Below are 19,747 nucleotides of genomic sequence, written 5' to 3'. Positions count from 1 at the left end.
CCTTTTTAAAAAAACTATATTCCTAGATGGGATGGGGGAGGTTGATATTATTATGTAATGGACTTTAAAAATTAAGTTATTAACATCTTCAAATTATGTAGAAACAGCAGATCTGTCCAGGCAAAAATAAATTGCAATGGTCTTAAAAAGAGGGTTGGCACATAGAAGGTGCTCAAGAAATACTTGATGAATTAATGAAATTTTATATGTTAAGTTTATTCATCTATAAAGTAGTCATTTGGTCTTTGAAGTTTAAAGGGAGCAAAATGTCAATTACTCATTTGTCTTTTTTTTAGATTTAACAAATTGTTACATACTTTTCATGACCATTACATTGTCTTTGTAATCCATGATGTAAATACTTCATCTTAGAGATAACATGGTGTTTTTGGTGTATTTATTTCTGTTACAGTATGGAAAATGGTAATAATGGTTATCATAAAGATCATGTATATGGTATTCACAATCCTGTTATGACAAGGTAAAGCAAAGTCTGGAAGTGCATGCCCGCCCTATGATAAACCGTCTCATCTCCTATAGATCAGCACTGAATTTTCTGCATGCTGCTGATGCCTTCACTTCTCTCTATATGATACTTTATCAATGCTAGTCTCCAATCATGCTCTACATAGTGTTCCATGATGCCATGAGTTTAAATGTTCAGTCGATTTCTAAACAATGGAATTATTCAGCAACTAAAATTTGGTGTCATCTTAAAATGCTATGTATGGCTGTAGATCATTACAGATTAAATGCATGCATACCTTGCATTTAGAATTTCTCTGCACCAAATAAACTGAGTAGTTACAGTTTTCAAAGCTTTTCCTTCCTTCTTTCCTTCTTTCCTTCCTTCCTTCCTTCTTTCCTTCCTTCCTTCCTTTTTTCCTTCCTTCCAATAAATTAACTGTAACCAACCAGAAAAAGAACCTCAATTATTCCTCCAAAATCTTTATGAATTTACATTCTCTAGAATTAAGGAGCTTCTGTGGTTCTGGATATATCATATGTCAGGTGACTCTGAGCTTTGCTTGCCAAAGGTCAGTCCTCTTCTGAGGCTCTACTAAGAATTCAGACCCACACGTCAGCCAGGGGCCTATCTGCTTATAAGAGGTGGAGACATAGTGTGCAGGGCAGCAGGGCAGCAGTGGGCTGTCCTCTTCAGTGGGCGTGATCCTTCCCACGCCCATACAGCTGGCCCGCCAGTGCTCCCCCGAGCCCGCTCCCCACAGCGATGTCTCAGATGCAAAAGGGTGAGTCTAACGTTGGTGCATGGGGGAGATCCACCTTAGAAGGCCCACGCTCCACATGGGAGGCATCCGGTTAAAAGTGCCCACATTCAGGGAAGCCCACAGCTTTGGCTTCACACCAGGTATTTATATTTAGAGGCTCCCAGGCCAGAAGCTGCTTACCAGTCAGGCACATCCTTATCTTAAGCAATATTACCTAGTAACAGTTGATGCTCCACTTTGGTTAGGTTTCAAGATGAACAGAACCAGAAAGTCATTAAAATTTGTCCTTTCAAGAGGTAAATGGCTTCCTGAACTTAAAACTTTGAACATTGTAAAAAAATCAGAACTTTTCATTATAATTTTCCATTTAGGGGAAGAGAAGTTATCTGAGTGCATTCCAGCTGCTATAATGAAATGCCTTAAACTGGGTAGCTTATAAACATCAGGGTTTATTTCTCACAGTTCTGGAGGCTGGAATACAAGATCAAGGTGCCATCAGATTCGGTGTCCGGTGAAGGACCACTTTCTCATAGGTGGCGTTGTCTTGCCAAATCCTCACATGGCGGAAAGGGCAAGCTGGCTCCTTGGGGTCTCTTTTCTAAGGGCGTTAATGAGGGACTAATGAGGGCTTTGCCTTCATGACCTAAAGCGTCACCGTGATTACGACGTCAATGTATGAATTTTAGGAGTGCACAAACATTCAGATCAGAGCAGAAATGGTGATAATTTAAAAAATCAAGTTCTTGGCCAGGCATGGTGGCTTATGCCTGTAATCCCAGCACATTGGGAAGCCGAGGCGGGTGGATCGCGAGGTCAGGAGATCAAGACCTTCCTGGCTAACACGGTGAAACCTTGTCTCTACTAAAAATACAAAAAATTAGCCATGTATGGTGGCACACGCCTGTAGTCCCTGCTACTTGGGAGGCTGAGGCAGGAGAATCACTTGAACCCGGGAGGCAGAGGTTGCAGTGAGCCGAGATCATGCCACTGCATTCCATCCTGGGTGACAGAGGGAGACTCCATCTCTAAATAAATAAATAAAGTCATGAAATGGCAAATTGACTTCATCTCATCTGATACTTCCAGTATGCAAGGCTTCATGGCTAGAGTGCTGTGTTGTGACAGAGTTGAAGATTGATTTAAGTATCAATTAGCCAGGTGTGCTCTGGGGAGAGTAGACAGTACGGCTGCCTGCATAATGTCCTGGCCTTCCTTTTTGTGGTGTAGCATGCTTGGAGGGTGTCTTATGTATACGGACTGAAATTTTCAAGATCAGAGGACAGCTGTTCTCAATTACCTATGTTGCCCTAACATCGGATCTTCTAGGACTGCTTTCAATTTGTAGAATTGCTTCCTGGTGTTTGCCTGTTGGTTGTGAAGGCACTGAAAGTACTCTCTGTTCTAAGAAGAGTCATCCAGGCTGCCTGGAAGATGCTAGAGAGAGAGAGAGACGCAAGCCTGGGTGGAGGCTGCCACAGGCAGGCTTTCTGGAAGCAGTGCTCAAATGGAGTTTGGAGTGCAGGATGTTTATGAGGAGCCATGGTTGTGAAAGAAAGGGGGAGAAGTCAAGGTTGGCCTGCCAAAGCCTTGGCCCGACTAGGCAGGAGCTCTGGATCAAGCATGGCCTGTAGGGAGTTGCCCACACTGGGCTAATCACTACAGATTAGCTAAGTCTTTGCACCCCCTCCTCCCCCAGTCACTGCTCCCAGGGCTGGAGCAGCGCTGCCGTAGAGCAGTAGTTCTGACAGCTGGAGGCTCTCTGCTGACCATGCTGCCCCCAGCTGGAGGCAAGTCATTCCTAAAAGGGAATCTAGAAGGCACAACTCCGCGGCTCCCTGAGAAGCAGATGCACTGGTAGGCCTGGAAGAATGTGCTGCACCCAATAAGTCCTGCAATTGAAAGGGAGGTGTCAGTGTGCAAGTTGACAAGACAGCCTTTGAGATGCCAGGGTCCTCTCAGCACACCAGTACTGCCACAGACCTTTGTCACTTAGGCATGATTATCACAGCCAGCTGGACTCTGGCTAATTCCCAGCTTCAGATCTGAGCGCTGGAAATAGGCAGGCGTCAGCTGTCTTCTGTCTTATGCCACCACATGAGACCTTTCCCACAAAGGAGGGTAGACTTCCAGTTCTAGCATCAATAAGAGAATAACCGAGAACCTATTAGTGCCACAGATGTCCTGCGTGTAGCGTCAAAGACTTAATTCTCTAGGCTCAAGAAGCTTGTCGTAGCTCTCCTTTTTTACTAGTTTTTACCCACATTGCTGGAACAGCATATGTCTGTGAACCACCTTCTTGCTAGTTCGGCTGTAGATGGTGTTCATTGTGCATGCTCTGTAGATTCTTTGCTGTTGTTGTTTGAGACACAGATTCCACTCTGTCACACAGGCTGGAATGCAGTGGTGTGATCTCGGCTCACTGCAACCTCCACCTGCTGGGTTCAAGCGATTCTTGTGCTTCAGCCTCCTGAGTAGCTGGGATTACAGGCACACACCACCGTGCTCAGCTAATTTTTCTGTTATTAGTAGAGATGGAGTTTCACTATATTGGCCAGGCTGCTCTTGAACTCCTGACCTCAAGTGATCTACCCAAATTGCTAGATTACAGGCATGAGCCACTGCGCTTGGCCAGATTCTTAGACAGAAGTAGGAGGGGTCCGCATGGCTGCACCTCTGCAGCCTAGAGGAGGAAGCAGGTGGATCCCAGGGAATGCTACATAAACAGCAGCTGACCCTCACCTGTGTAGGTTCTGGCTGCATAGGTCTTGTAGAGCGTGCTTGGAGCCCTTTCCTTTGTGTGATGTTTCAGGTTCTTCGGCCAGGACCTTCCTTTTTCTGTGAAGGGGACAGTGCATCATTGACAAACAGATTCCACCTCCTGGGCCAACTTCTCTCTGTTGTCAGATTGCCCGGAGCCCTGTTGTGTTGTGTTGATTGAAATCTGGAGGTTTAATCCAGACTAACTCAAAAGTGCTGTCATCAGTGTGTGATGTCTACTCTGGGGACAGGAGAGTCTCAGATGTCATGTATTGGTCCTCTTTATTTTATTACTTTATTGTGTTGGGCACCCAGGAAGTTATCATTCAGAGCCCAAATCCTAATGGCCTGAAGAAATGTATCCTCCAGTTATGGTCTCACCTAAGGCCCTTTGTTTCTCTTCCATCAGGAGCTTCCAGGATTAGTTTTAGTTACTTGCTATAGTTTCATTGTCCCCTCCAAAACTCATGTTGAGATTTAATTGACATTGTGACTATATTAACAGGCGAGACCTTGGACAGGTGGTTAGGTCATGAGAGCTCTGCCTTCATAAATGGATTAATGCCATTATCATGGGAGTGGGCTCCTGATAAAAGGAGGAAGCTCGACCCCATTCCCTGTCTGTCTCTTGCACTCATTTGCCCTTCCATTATGGGATGATGCATCATGAAAGCCCTCACCGGATGCCAGCACCAGGCTCTTGGACTTCGTGGCCTTCAGAACTGTGAAAAACAAATTTTTTTCTTTGTAAGTTACCCAGTCTCTGATATTCTGTTAAAGCAGCAGAAAACATACTAAGACAGTGCTTAAATTGGCTTGTTTTGCTCATTTCCTGCTTCTGAGTTCTCCAGAGTTCCCTCTCTTCCAGGATAGGATGGATATACTGTCTGGAGGAGAGGCAATGCTAGGCAGGAGAAGAACCAGTGATCCTGTTAGTGTGCCCAGCATCCCTCTGCTCAATAAGGCAAATGTAGATGTTCTTTAGAAATGATTGCCAGAGCCTACAGTCCTTCATAATGTTCAGCTCGAGGTCCTGGTGAGGTGGACAGTAACAAGAGATTGAGCCAGCCCCTGCTTGCACCCTTTTCCAGGGGCCCTTTGAGCCCTTTCAATAAAGAGTTTGTTTCTTTACCGAAAGCATAAAGGGTAGTGCAAGAAGAGGCACACAGAACCAAGCATGTGCACTTTCTAAAGTGAAAAACTTTAGAAGGAATGTCTTGCCTGGCAGGTGCCCTGACGTCCTCCGTGCATGTCCTCCCCCAACCTCATGTGTCTGATGCAGCACTGCAGTGAGGCACGGTGGATCCTGCAGGTTCAGAGGGGTTGTGATCCACCTGAAGTCACAGTCGGGCAGGGTGTGCCAGAGTTGAAACTGCCGACCTTCCAGATGGAGTTCACTAGTCTCCCCCTGGCAAATATCTTTTTGGTTGTCAAGGCCATTATCACAGAGTCACTTTAGAGGACACTAGGGCTACTGTTGATGGTTCACCCAGAGAGCCACTTAGAGGCCATGTGCACTGCCTGATCTTACACCCAGGAATTTGTAGTTGTAACAAGGTCCCTGCGGAACTTCCATTTGCTTCTGTCTTCTGTCCTAGAAGCAAACTTTAGAAAGACTCTTGTGGTAGACATGTGTACTGCTGTGTTGCTGCTGGTCTAATGTCTTCAACACGTATTCTTAGTGACTCTTAACACTTTTAACCTTAGATTGTGAATATTCACAATTCTTACTTGTCATAGTCTGTTTATCCTCTTTATCTTCTATGCTGTTTTTAAAAGCAATACAAACAGAAGCTAACCAGGGTTTTGTCTGACACATTCTTCTTGATAAACTTTATGAGGTGTGGTTTATATTCGTCTGTACCTTTAGTCACATGCCTGCTTCTTAGCACAGAGGTGATGAAACCACCCGCAGCTTTGTTGGGGGTATTATATTTCTTTATTTTTTTGTTTTTTAGCCCATCACAACATTGATAGCTGATGTTGAAACTGCTTGAGGTAAGTGTGATGCTTTCATTGAAGAGAATCTACAGGACTATAGTTTTTAGTTTTTAGAACATCAAAACATAGCTATTCCTAATACATTGCCACATTAAGTGGGGAATCTAGATCAGTATATTAGACAAGATATTTTATATGTCCAGTCCACCCTCTGTATCTGCAGGTTCCACATCCACCGATTGATTCAACCAACTGTGGATCAAAAATACTCTAAAAAAATTTTTTTTAAATAACAGTACAAAAATAAAAATAATAAAAACAATACAGTATAACAGCTACTTACATAACACTTACATTGTATTAGGTATTTTGAGTAATCTAGAGATGATATACAGTATGTAGGAGGATGTGTGTAGCGGTCCTGGAACCAATCCCACATGGATCCAGAGGGACGACTGCATGTATACATACGATACGGTGACCCTCTCTGTATATATATGCATTGCTATATAAATGTGTGTGTATTTATATATATATATATACACACACACAGTGAGTATGTGTGTGTATATTAAAAAAATAAAATTTTTTTACTTAAAAAGATAAGATTTTTTAAGTAAAAAAATAAGGGCTGGTGCGGTGGCTGACGCCTGTAATCCCAGCACTATGGGAGGCCGAGGCGGGCAGATCGCTTGAGGTCAGGAGCTCAAAACCAGCCTGGCCAACATGGTGAAACCCTGTCTCTACTAAAAAAAGTTAGCCGGGTGTGGTGGGGGGCCCCTGTAATCCTGCCTGTAATCTCAGCTACTCAGGAGGCCAAGGCAGGAGAATCGCTTCAACCTGGGAGGCAGAGGTTGCAGTGAGCCGAGATCACACCACTGCGCTCCAGCGTGGGCAACAGAGTGAGACTCCATCACAAAAAAAAAAAAAAAAAAAAAAGGAAAGTGTTTTTTTAGAGTAAAACAATAAGCCAGGTGTGGTGGTACCTGCCTGTAGTCCCAGCTACTGGGGTGGGAGGCTGTGGTAGAAGGATTGCTTGAGCCCAGGAGTTCAAAGATGCAGTGAACCATGATTATACCCGTGAATAGCCAACACACTCGTGCACTCCAACTTGGAAAATGTAGTGAAACCCTATCTCTAAACAAACAAACAAACAAACAAAAATATAGAAATCTGTGTACCAACCACGTACCTTGAGTATTATGGACTTAAAATTTTTTCTGGCTGGGCATGGTGGCTCATGCCTGTAATCCCAGCACTTTGGGAAGCTGAGGTGGGGAGATCACTTGGGGTTAGGAGTTCGAGACCAGCCTGGCCAACATGGAGAAACCCCATCTCTACTAAAAAATATAAAAATTAGCCAGGCATGATGGCAGGTTCCTGTAGTCCCAGCTACTTGGGAGGCTGAGGCTTAAACCCGGGAGACGGAGGTTGCAGTGAGCCGAGATCGCGCCATTGCACTCCAGCCTGGGCGACAGAGTGAGACTCCCTCTCAAAAAATAAAATAAAATAAAATAAAATAAAATAAATAAACAAAAACCACAAAGTTTTTTTCTATATTGCTATATTTTAACAGATTGCTTTGCAACAAACATATTGCTGTGCCTCTTGAATGAGTTTATATTTTCCTTAGTTCTTAGGCTCCTGGTGGGGACCATTTTAGGATTATGCATTCCTGGTTTTCTCTTTATTAATTCAAAAGCAATTTCTAAAATTGTGTTTAACTTTCATTTCAGCATCAGGAACTCAAAGTGGAAAGGATCACAGATTTTTGATAGTTTCTGGGTCTACAAGGACTTTCCAAATCCAGGAGCAACGCCAGTGGCAACGTAGTGACTCAGGCGGGCACCAAGGCAACGGCACCATTGGTCTCTGGGTAGTGCTTTAAGAATGAACACAATCACGTTATAGTCCATGGTCCATCACTATTCAAGGATGACTCCCTCCCTTCCTGTCTATTTTTGTTTTTTACTTTTTTACACTGAGTTTCTATTTAGACACTACAACATATGGGGTGTTTGTTCCCATTGGATGCATTTCTATCAAAACTCTATCAAATGTGATGGCTAGGTTCTAACATATTGCCATGTGTGGAGTGTGCTAAACACACACCAGTTTACAGGAAAGATGCATTTTGTGTACAGTAAACGGTGTATATACCTTTTGTTACCACAGAGTTTTTTAAACAAATGAGTATTATAGGACTTTCTTCTAAATGAGCTAAATAAGTCACCATTGACTTCTTGGTGCTGTTGAAAATAATCCATTTTCACTAAAAGTGTGTGAAACCTACAGCATATCCTTCGCGCAGAGATTTTCATCTATTATACTTTATCAAAGATTGGCCATGTTCCACTTGGAAATGGCACGCAAAAGCAATCATAGAGAAACCTGCATAACTCCATCTGGCAAATTCAAAAGAGAGAGAGAGATCTTGAGAGAAAGAAATGCTGTTCGTTCAAAAGTGGAGTTGTTTTAACAGATGCCAATTACGGTGTACAGTTTAACAGAGTTTTCTGTTGCATTAGGATAAACATTAATTGGAGTGCAGCTAACATGAGTATCATCAGACTAGTATCAAGTGTTCTAAAATGAAATATGAGAAGATCCTGTCACAATTCTTAGATCTGGTGTCCAGCATGGATGAAACCTTTGAGTTTGGTCCCTAAATTTGCATGAAAGCACAAGGTAAATATTCATTTGCTTCAGGAGTTTCATGTTGGATCTGTCATTATCAAAAGTGATCAGCAATGAAAAACTGGTCGGACAAAATTTAACGTTGACGTAATGAAATTCCAGATGTAGGCATTCCCCCCAGGTCTTTTCATGTGCAGATTGCAGTTCTGATTCATTTCAATAAAAAGGAACTTGGAAAACATGGTCTGTATGTTACTTCCTTGAGTAGATCCAGCGACTCACAACTTAGATGATGAAATTTGAGCCTATGTTATTTGTGAATTTATTCCATTAATTATTATTAAAGGGCCCATTATACAGAAGTAATTCAAGGTCAAGGTCAAAGTGGGCTATATTTTAGATCTTCTTCAGATCTAAAGTCATCATTTCTTAGGGAACTGTCCAGGTCACAATATACACAATTGGATACCAACTATAGGCAAACTGTACTTTGCCTGATGTACTCCTAAACATACACCAGTAAAAATGAATTTTTTTAAAACAACACACAAGAGGCTTGCAATTTAAACAAGACTATGTAGTGTATAATTCTTCTGGAGGAAATTATCTCTTAACTTCCCATTTTTTGAAAACCTGATTTTTGTATCACCCATTTAAATATTAATTGAAGTTATTCAAGCCAACTTAATACTCCTGGTGTCACTCTTGCAACTTTTATTTATTTATTTTTCAGTATCTCAAATCACCAAACACAGTGGAAGGATATGGTCCTAAAGTTCTTATCTTTGCTTTAAAAAAAAAAAAAAAAAAATCAGCCTGGCCGGGCACAGTGGCTCACGCCTGTAATCCCAACATTTTGGGAGGCCAAAGGGGGTGGATCATGAGGTCAGGAGATCGGGACCATCCTGGCCAACATGGTGAAACCCCATCTCTACTAAAAATACAAAAATTAGCTGGGCGTGGTGGTGGGCACCTGTAGTCCCAGCTACTCAGGAGGCTGAGGCAGGAGAATCGCTTGAACCTGGAAGGCAGAGGTTGCAGCGGGCTGAGATCGCGCCACTGCACTCCAGCCTGCTGAGAGAGTGAGACTCTGTCTCAAAAAAGAAAAAAAATCAGCCTTTCCTCAACCCCATTCATTGCACACTCAGCCTGGTAGTACAAGATGTTTTCTTTTTTCCCTCTCTCTTTGGAAATAATTTCCTTGAAAGAACTCTCGACACATCTCTATGTCCACTTTCTCATTTCCATTGGTTCTTCAACTCCTGTGACCTGCCTTCTGTCCCCACCACTCCTGAAGGGCTCCTGTCGGGGTCACCGAGGACTTGACTTTTGTGAACACGTCCCCTTTACAAAGATCTCCCTTCAGGCTCCCAAAAGAGCCATCTCCAGTGTCCTCTTGGGGCATGGCTGTCTATTCCTCAGTCTCCTTCCAACACTCATCTCTCCAGTTCTTAAATTTAGGTGGCATTCGCAGGTTCTCTCCTGGTTCGCCCCTCACTCTCTCCTTGGGTAATTTCATTCACTCATCACCTCACCTGCTCCCTTTGGTTCTCTCGTCACATAGAGCTCCAGCCAACCCTGTGTTCATGACATGTCTCCACCCAGATGCACCTTAAACCAGAGGTTGGCAACCTTTCTCTGAAAAGGGTCAGACAGTGAATCTATTTTGCTTTCTGGGCCATGTGGCCTATGTCTCCTCAACTCTGTTGTAGCACAAAAGTAGCCATAGGCAATACGTAAGTGAATAGATATTGCCGTGTTCTTCAAAAATTACAAAAGCAGGCCACATGGGCCACAGTTTGTGGCCCCTGCCTTAAACCACTGTCCTGACCTGCACATCGCCACAGGTTCTCCTCACCATGTTCCCTTTCTTGAATTTCTCCACCTTCACCCTATCACCGGAGCTGTAGGAATCTCTTAAGTCTGCTTTCCCCCTCCCTTCCATCCACCCTTGGTCACCAAGCCTTCCTCTCCATCCCCACTGATGAGATCCTCTTACAGTTTTCATAATGTCTCTTGGCTAGCGAGGCATTCCCCTCTTTCTTTTAGGCTTCCAGCCCCCTGAGTTTTGGCTAGACATAGGCTACCTGGTGGGGACTGTATTTCCCAGCCTCCCTTGCAGCTAGATGTAGCTGAGTGACTAGGCTTAGGCCAGCAGTAAGTAAGTGAAGTGTCTACTAAGACAAAACTGCAGATCCTGGACTTATTCCACTGGAAATGGCAGCAATCAAACAAACCTTGGAAGGCATGTGTTAAATTTGAAGAACTTCCAGGCATGAACCTGGAAGACTGGTTCATAATAGAGAAGGTCTTTTTGTTACAGCAACTCAGCCCATACAGAGCCAGCTTGCCCACTACCCTCCCTGTGCAAAGTCCCCCTGTCCACCAATCCTTTCTCAACACAGCAGTCTCTTACAGTGCAAATCTGATCATGACACTCCACACTTAAAAGATGAACAAGCAAATAAGAAAGAAGAGAAATTGGGCTGGGCATGGTGGCTCACACCTGTAATCCCAGCACTTTGGGAGGCCAAGGCAGGTGGATAATCCGAGGTCAGGAGTTCAAGACCAGCCTGACCAATATGGTGAAACCTTGTCTCTACTAAAAATACAAAAATTAGCCAGGTGTGGTGGCATGTGCCTATAGTCCCAGCTACTCGGGAGGCTGAGACAGGAGAACTGCTTGAACCCAGGAGGCGGAGGTTGCAATGAGCTGAGATCACGCCATTGCACTCCAGCCTGGGTGACAGAGCAAAACTCTGTCTCAAAAAAAGAGAGAGAAATCACTGCCGTCAAGAGGATTAAAGCAGGATGAAGTGATAGAGGAACAGAAGAGCTCATTTATGTTGTATAGCGAGGGAAGGCCTCTGTGAAGGTGGCAGGGAGAAGGCAGGCATGCAATGTTCAAGGAAAAGATTTTCAGGCACTGGGCACTAGTGCAAAGGTCTTGAGGTTTGGCTTGTCCCAAAAGCGAAAAGAGGAAGAGCGTGATTAGAGCTCTTATGATAAGTTCCCATTGCAGGGTAAACTCAGCCTCACTAGGGCATTGAAAAGGGCTGGCCATAACCTCAGGGCGGCTAGATGGGTCTAGCAAGCTGTTCCCTGCAACACTGTGGTGGGTGGGGGAAAGGAGGTTGGAGCTGAACACCTGCCTTCCTGTGGCCACGACATGGAGCCTGGCTTGGAGTGCTGTTTACTCCAGGGGCTCCTGAGTTGGAAGCACACAAAGGGCAAGCCTCTGTCTTAGAACTGGCCCTGTGGATTGGTACGGGGGCTGCGGACCCCACCCTGAGTCACCTCTCCAGCCTGATTCTCACCACTGCCTCCTTGCCCTTGACATTTCAGCAGTCCATAAACCTGCACTCCAGGATCACTCCTTTACAGGAAGCATTATCCTGCCTTAAGAATCTGCCCTTGGCCAGGCGCAGTGGCTCGTGCCTGTAATCTCAGCACTTAGGGAGGCTGAAGTGGGCGGATCACTTGTTAGGAGTTTGAGGCCAGCCTGGCCAACGTCGTGAAACCCCATCTCTACTAAAAACACAAAAATTAGCCTGGCATGGTGGTAGGTGCCTGTAATCCCAACTACTCAGGTGGCTGAGGCAGGACAATTGCTTGAACCTGGGAAGTGGTGGTTGCAGTGAGCCAAGATTGTGCCACTGCACTCTAGCCTGGGTGGCAAAGTAAGACTGTGTGAAAAAAAAAAAAAACCTACCTTTAGCTGGTTGTGGTGGTTCACATCTGTAATTCCAGTGACTCCAGAGGACAAGGAAGCAGGAGGATTGCTTGAGGCCTGGAGTTTGAGATCGGCCTGGACAACAGAGTGAGAGCCTGTCCCTAAAAATTTAAAATTTAAAATTTAGCTGGGTGTGGCAGCCCATGCCTGTAGTCCCAGTTACTTGAGAGGCTGAGGCAGGAGAAGTAATTGAGCCCAGGAGTTGGAGGCTACAGTGAGCTATAATTACACCAGTGCAATCCGGTCTAGGTGACAGAATGAGGCCAAAACAAACAAACAAACAAACAAACAAAACACCTGCCCTTTACCCTTTCTCAACCTGACAAATTGACTGACTTGTCTTGAAGGTTTGGCACCACTTCTTGGAAGCTTCCTCTGCTTCCCACCTGGGGTGATGCCCTCTTCTGGAAGGCTCTCACTGCTACACACAGTGGCTGCCGAAGCTCAGCCTGGCTTTAGTTCCAGCCCTACTAGGTCTTCTGAGGACTCAGAATATCCAGGTGGAAGGAAGGCTGTGCCAGGTACCAACTACCCTACGTGGGATCGTCAAGATAAATCCCTCACATTCAAACTAGTCCCCCAACATCCGTCTACCCTATTCCTAACAGCAAATTGCCACCTTTAGTCCACTCCACAGTGCCCTCTGGAAGGGTCATCAAAAGACAGTTATGACCATACCAAACTATGATTCTCGACACAGAATCAAAAGTTATTTTCAATTTATTTTTTTTCTATTTTAGAACAATAATAATAATATTTAAAATCATATTTTCCTGTGATATAATTAAAACTGTGTTATTTCAATTGAATTTGAAATAGAATTCATGGTCTAAAATAGACTGAATCCCAGTGTGAACATATATTTGCATGCCTTCCTCGTCGTCATTCAGTTGGTGCAATTGTAAGGCATGCAATAAGAAGGGAAGTGAACATTGCAGCACTGTGGCCTGTGGCCACGGTGATGGCGGGACAGCCCCACAGAGGCCACACCAGGTGACTTTCAGCTCGGTGGGTGGGAGGGGGAGTGTCTCTGTGTCCCTCTGGCACACACATCCTCACACAACCTCACATAGTCTTTTTTGCATTTGCTAGGCCATCTCATAACACCTAGGCTCATAAAATTCTGGCTTCCTTTGGATTAACTAAAGCCATGGTCCCCCAAGATGGGGATTCCAGGGAGCAGGAGGGAGCCTCGAGGCAGCCCAGACTCCCAGCTGCAAACCTCACTTTCCAGAATTCCACTGCCACAGCTTGGCATATACCAAATGTTGACAAAGAAGGCTGTTCCCGTACAAGGGCCAATTTTAGAGCAAGCACCCTGTGGTTGGAAAACTGTAAAACCCTCAGCCCCAGAGCTGTGTGTAGTGCTTTGTGCATGACAGGGCTGGGGCAGATCTCTCTGAGGCACTCAGGAAAACCATTCCCTTTGCTTGTGGTGGGCGGCCCCTGGTGGCTGCTCTGCCCTTGCCAAGTGTTACGTGTCTAAGGTCTGTGGGCACGTTTCTCATTTGCTGCAAAACATCCTCCCCACCCTTGCAGAGAAAGAGTCTTTTGTGCAGCACCCTTTAAAGGGTGACTCGTCCCACTTGTGTTCTCTCTCCTGGTGCAGGGTTGCAAGCAAGTTTATCGGAGTATCGCCATGAAGTTCGTCCCCTGCCTCCTGCTGGTGACCTTGTCCTGCCTGGGGACTTTGGGTCAGGCCCCGAGGCAAAAGCAAGGAAGCACTGGGGAGGAATTCCATTTCCAGACTGGAGGGAGAGATTCCTGCACTATGCGTCCCAGCAGCTTGGGGCAAGGTGCTGGAGAAGTCTGGCTTCGCGTCGACTGCCGCAACACAGACCAGACATACTGGTGTGAGTACAGGGGGCAGCCCAGCATGTGCCAGGCTTTCGTTGCTGACCCCAAACCTTACTGGAATCAAGCCCTGCAGGAGCTGAGGCGCCTTCACCATGCGTGCCAGGGGGCCCCGGTGCTGAGGCCATCCGTGTGCAGGGAGGCTGGACCCCAGGCCCACATGCAGCAGGTGACTTCCAGCCTCAAGGGCAGCCCAGAGCCCAACCAGCAGCCTGAGGCTGGGACGCCATCTCTGAGGCCCAAGGCCACAGTGAAACTCACAGAAGCAACACAGCTGGGAAAGGACTCCATGGAAGAGCTGGGAAAAGCCAAACCCACCACCCGACCCACAGCCAAACCTACCCAGCCTGGACCCAGGCCCGGAGGGAATGAGGAAGCAAAGAAGAAGGCCTGGGAACATTGTTGGAAGCCCTTCCAGGCCCTGTGTGCCTTTCTCATCAGCTTCTTCCGAGGGTGACAGGTGAAAGACCCCTACAGGTAACACCCTTTCCTTTACTTATATACAGAGACTACGTGTATATACTTATATACAGAGACTATGTGAGAGGCACTTAGCACTTTCACAGCTGCTGCGACCACATCAGAGTCTCAGCATGTGTTTGGGGGTGGGTTTGAGGCTGTCTGTTGCAGAGCAGAGTAGATGAGGTAGTTCATCCGGAGTGGCACTTGACCCTGGAGTTGCATAGGAATCACCTACAAGGAGCTCTAAAAATGCTGATGCCCAGGCCCCTTGCCAGACCGTTCCATCTATGTCTCCAACATAGTAGCGCAGGAATGTGGACTTTTAAAACTGTCCCCCAAGTGATTTGAATGTGCAGCCAAGGTTGAGAATCTCCTTGTGATGGAACCACCTCACTGTTAGACTGAGGCCTTTGGAATTCTGCCGGGTAACGTTTCCTAATGAACCAAGCCTTTGCTGCAGCTGTTTGTGGCCGAGGCGCTATGTCATGGTGGAGGTGTCGCCACACCCCGTCTTGTTCTCAGTTTTTTCTCCTACAGTCAAGTTAGGGTGGGGAGTGTTGTGCACTGAGGAAAGTTTGAGTCAAATAGTCTTTAAAGTCTTTCTCACAGCTCTCAAAGCCTTTAATTGTTTTTTGTTCATCACAGAGGAGAAAATCTAATTAATAATAACAGATTTAATCAACTCCAAGTATTGCTTTTAAAAGACCAAACTTTTTCTTGTGGAAATAAGGCTTATTACTGATCTCTGTCCTTAAATGTAGCAGCTTTCATTAATTTTGCACACCAGCAAGGAGTTCATTTACATGGGATTCCAGTCTTATTTGTGCACTTTGAGTTTAAAAGGAGAGTTTCTGAGGTTTTTTCATATTATCTGTGTAAGAAAAATAGGAACAAAGCAGATTTCCTGATAAATAGCACTTTGATAACTAATACCACCAAACAAATAAGGCTCTTTCTACAAGCGCCCAGGCAGCAAGAAATGTTGGTTCACAACAAAGTTGTTTTGGTGTCTGCTGTTCTGGGCTGGAGGTTTTCTGCTTGTTTAATATTTCAGATCTGTCCCAGAGGAGAAAAGGGGACACTTAAGCCAAAAAAAGTTACTATTGAGGGGAGGTCCTTTTTTTTTTCTTTTAAAAGTGATTTTTTTGGTCTTTCTACAAATAAGACATACAAATCATTTGAAAAATTCAAACACAACAGAAAAACACAAAGAATTTTAAAACTTCATCCATAATCCCACCACACAGAGATAAACAATGTCAACAGAAGAGTACCCATTTAGACATCCATCCATGCGTATTTATACAGACAGATGTACAGCGTATATACAGATGCATACAGGCGCTAAAGCTGAAAACAATATCTTGATCCTGCAGATAAGCTGCATAGGACTACTGTATTAGCTTGCTGGGGCTGCCATAGCAAAATACCGCAGAATGGGTGGCTTAAACAGCAGAAATATATTTTCTCACAATTCTGGAGACTGAAATTCCAAGATCAAGGTGTCAGCAGGATTGGTGTCTTCTGAGGACTCTCTCCTTGACTCATAGATGGCAGCCTTCTCGCTGTCATTCCTCTGGGTGGGTCTGTGTCCTCATCTCTTTCTGTTAGGATACCATTCACACTGGATGAAGTCCCACCCAAACAGCCCCATTTTACCTTAACCATCTCTTTAATGGCCCCTATCTTTAAATACAAACTCTCCCTGAGGTACTGGAGGTTAGGACTTAAGTCTACGGTTTTTAGGTTTTGGGAGGGACACAATTCACACAATTCAACCCATAACAACTAACAAAGAATTTTTCATCCCTTCCTTTTTTTTTTTTTTTTTTTTAGATCTGACCTCTCCCTGACAGACAACCATCTCTTTTTATATTATGCCGCTTTCAGTCCAACGTTCTCACACTGGAAGAAGAGAGTTTCTAATCAGATGCAACTGCCCAAATTCTTGATCTGCAGCTTCTCTGAAGTTTGGAAAAGAAACCTTCCTTTCTGGAGTTTGCAGAGTTCAGCAATATGATAGGGAACAGGTGCTGATGGGCCCAAGAGTGACAAGCATACACATCTACTTATTATCTATAGAAGTTTTGCTTTGTTGATCTGAGCCTTCTATGAAAGTTTAAATATGTAACGCATTCATGAATTTCCAGTTTAGCCTTCTGAGCAGGACATGAATTTGTCACATTTCATTGCATGGTAACATGGACTTGGAGTTAGAGAAAGTTCAGTAAATAGCAGCTATGTGTGTGCAAAATAAAAGAATGATTTCAGAAATACGACTTTAGTCTTCTTAATGAACGCGATACCTAGATGCTATAGAGATCATGTATACCCATGAAGTCACTATTATTTTATTCAGGGTGCCATCGTGCATTACACAGACTAGGTGGCTTAAAGCAACAGAAATGTGTTCTCCCACAGTGATGGAGGCAAGAAGTGCCTCAAGATGTCACCAAAGTTAGTTTCTCCTGGAGGGTCTCAGGGAAAATCTGTTCAATGCCTCTCTCTCAGTTTCTTAAAGTTGCTGGAATCCTTGACATTCCTTGGCTTATAGACATATCACTCTAATCCCTGCCTCTGTCTTCACATGGAATTTTCCCTTGCGTGTGTGTCAAATTTCCCTCTCCTGATAAGGGCACCAGCCACTGGATTAGGGTCCATCCTAATCAAGAAAGACCTTATCTTAACTCCATCATATCTGCAAACACCCTATTCCCAAATAAGATCATATTCACAGATTCCAAATGGACAAAAATTTTTGGTGGGCACTATTCAACCCAGCACAGCCACCATGCAGCAACAGCAACTAGCCAAAAAGATAGAGAAGTGAACCTGAAAGAGAACAACCCTGTACACTCAGCAATTAAATTAATCAACAGAGTTGGAAAGGAAGAAAATTAGATTTTATTAGACATACGCGAAAAGTGACTCACTCTCTTCTTAATTTCGTATTTGTCTTACCTAAGAACACATTAATAGTCTACTCTCTCTCTTTTTTTTAATGGCTATTTATTTATTCAAGATGGGTCTCGCTCTGTCACCCAGGCTGGAGTGCAGTGGTGCAATCTCAGCTCACTGCAACCTCCGCCTCCTGGGTTCAAGCGATTCTCCTGCCTTAGCCTCCCGAGTAGCTGGGATTACAGGCATGTGCCACCATGCCCAGCTAATTTTTGTATTTTTAGTAGAGACAAGGTTTCACCATGTTGGCCAGGCTGGTCTCGAACTCCTGACCTCAGGTGATCCGCCCGCCTCGGCCTCCCAAAGTGCTGGGATTACAGGCGTGAGCCACTGTACCTGGCCCACTAGTCCACTCTTGATGTACTTAAATTGTTTCCCCATCTAGCCCAGTAGTGCCCAACCCTAGCTACATAATGGAGTCACCTGGGGCAGCTTTTCAAAAACACTGGTGCTTGGACGTCAGCACCAAAGGTTATGGTGTAACTGGCCAGGGATGGGGCCTGAGCATGTGCAATTTTACATTTCCCCTGGTGACTCTAATATGCAGCCAAGTTTGGGAAACACCGCCCTTAATTAATTGAATTAGAATCTCTGGGGTGTATCCTAAGTAATTTCCAGGCAATTCTATGTGTAACCTGAGTTGAAGACTACTAATATGGCCTCTATATGTAGTTCACACAATTAAGAAATATTTATTCCTCATCAACTATGTCCCAGGCACTGTGCAACACATTGGATAGGGGAGACATGAACTAACCAACTAGGTTTCACATCTTAGAAGTGCAGTGAAGTAGTGGAAACCAAGACAACACATTGATGAGTGTTGGAGATGACACAGAAGGCGGTGGGTGGGGGCAGCCAGGGGACGTTTGCTGGGGTTGAGTTTCTAAAATATATATACATCAAGCATCTACTGTGACATGCCAAGTCTATTTCTTATAAGGGCTCTGAGCCTTTCACTCACCCCCTCATATAGCTCTCACTACATCCCTAGGAGGTAAGTAGTTTTATTCCCAATTATAAACCAAGGGACTTGAAAGTCTGGAGAGGTGAGTTGTACACAGCTTGTTAAGAGTCAGGACAGCAGAGAAATCCAGGTTCACCCAATTCTAACGCTCATGGCGTTCAATTTGTAAACATCACAGGATAGGCTGGGATTTGTCACAGACCATTTTTCACCAACATTTTAAACTAACATCACCATATAGCTGACCAGTGATTTTAAAGATGAAAATCTGTGCTACCCAAAGGGTGACAGGTGGGCCAGAGGCATCTGCTTCTGCTGGGGAGCTTTAGAAATGCTAATTCTTGGCCGGGGGCGGTGGCTCATGCCTGTAGTCCCAGCACTTTGAGAGGCTGAGGAGGGCAGATGACCTTAGGCCAAGAGTTTGAGACAAGCCTGGCCAACATGGCGAAACCCTATCTCTACTAAAAAATACAAAAAATAGCTGGGCGTGGCGGTAGGTGCCTGTAATCCCAGCTACTCAGGAGGCTGAGGCAGGAAAATCACTTGAACCAGGGAGGCGGAGGTTGCAATGAGCCAAAATCATGCCCCTGCACTCCAGCCTGAGCGACAGAGCAGGACTCCATCTCAAAAAAAATGCTAATTCTCAGGCCCCACCACAGACAAACTGAACCAGAGTATCTGGGGTGAGGCCCAGAAAGGTGTATTTTAACATTTCCATGTGTTCTATGCAGAGTAACATTGGCCAAGCAATATTTCAGTCATCCTAAAAGGAAAGGCTTTGTTAAACCTTAAAGCAGATAATTCTGACATAGGCTACAATATGGACGAACCATGAGTACATTATGACAGATAAAATAAGCCAGTCACAAAAGACAAATACTGCACGATTCCACTGATATGAGGTACCTAGACTAGTCAAAAATCACAGATACCAAAAGTAGAATGTTGGCTGCCAGAGACTATGGTGAGGTGAGAATGGGAAGTTAGTTTAATGTTTATAGAGTTTTAGTTTTATAAGATTAAAAGAGTTCTTGAAGTGGACAGCAGTGATGGTTGCATAACAAATGTAATTAATACTACCAAATTATACACTTAAAATTGTTAAGATGGCATATTTTATGATATACGTATTTTATTTGAATTTTATAAAGAAATTTTAAAAAAGAAAAGGAAATTCTTTTCACCAAAAGGTGCTGAAATAACAGCATA

General features: G+C 44.5%; 2 protein-coding genes across 35 annotated transcripts in view; both read left to right on the top strand.

The window, feature by feature from the left end:
* The window catches only part of PROM1 (prominin 1), a 143,493-nt gene extending 134,687 nt beyond the window's left edge, over positions 1-8,806 (top strand). For 28 of the 34 annotated variants that reach the window (XM_055111209.2, XM_055111229.2, XM_055111222.2 and 25 more), the window contains 2 exons: positions 5,945-5,984; positions 7,664-8,806. In XM_055111209.2, coding sequence (XP_054967184.2) covers positions 5,945-5,960 — 16 coding nt within the window. In that variant the 3' untranslated portion in view covers positions 5,961-5,984; positions 7,664-8,806. Of the gene's footprint in view, positions 1-412; positions 482-5,944; positions 5,985-7,663 lie in introns of all 34 variants that reach the window. The other 6 variants (XM_057302035.2, XM_003826801.5, XM_034958329.3 and 3 more) reach the window with 1 other exon arrangement.
* A 4,891-nt stretch (positions 8,807-13,697) lies between these two features.
* On the top strand, positions 13,698-16,910 carry FGFBP2 (fibroblast growth factor binding protein 2). The gene is made up of 2 exons (XM_055112129.2): positions 13,698-14,628; positions 16,450-16,910. Exon 1 carries the CDS (start codon positions 13,937-13,939, stop codon positions 14,606-14,608), a length of 672 nt encoding a protein of 223 aa, XP_054968104.1. The 5' UTR covers positions 13,698-13,936; the 3' UTR covers positions 14,609-14,628; positions 16,450-16,910.
* Positions 16,911-19,747: the final 2,837 nt, after the last annotated feature.

This window comes from Pan paniscus, chromosome 3 (assembly GCF_029289425.2).
Source record: "Pan paniscus chromosome 3, NHGRI_mPanPan1-v2.0_pri, whole genome shotgun sequence".
Taxonomy (NCBI): Eukaryota; Metazoa; Chordata; class Mammalia; order Primates; family Hominidae; genus Pan; species Pan paniscus.
This window is presented reverse-complemented; position numbering and strand designations above follow the sequence as displayed.

What these genes read in the sequence shown, in the direction of transcription:
- FGFBP2 (XM_055112129.2), top strand. Translation starts at nt 13,937, where the DNA reads ATGAAGTTCGTCCCCTGCCTCCTGCTGGTGACCTTGTCCTGCCTGGGG.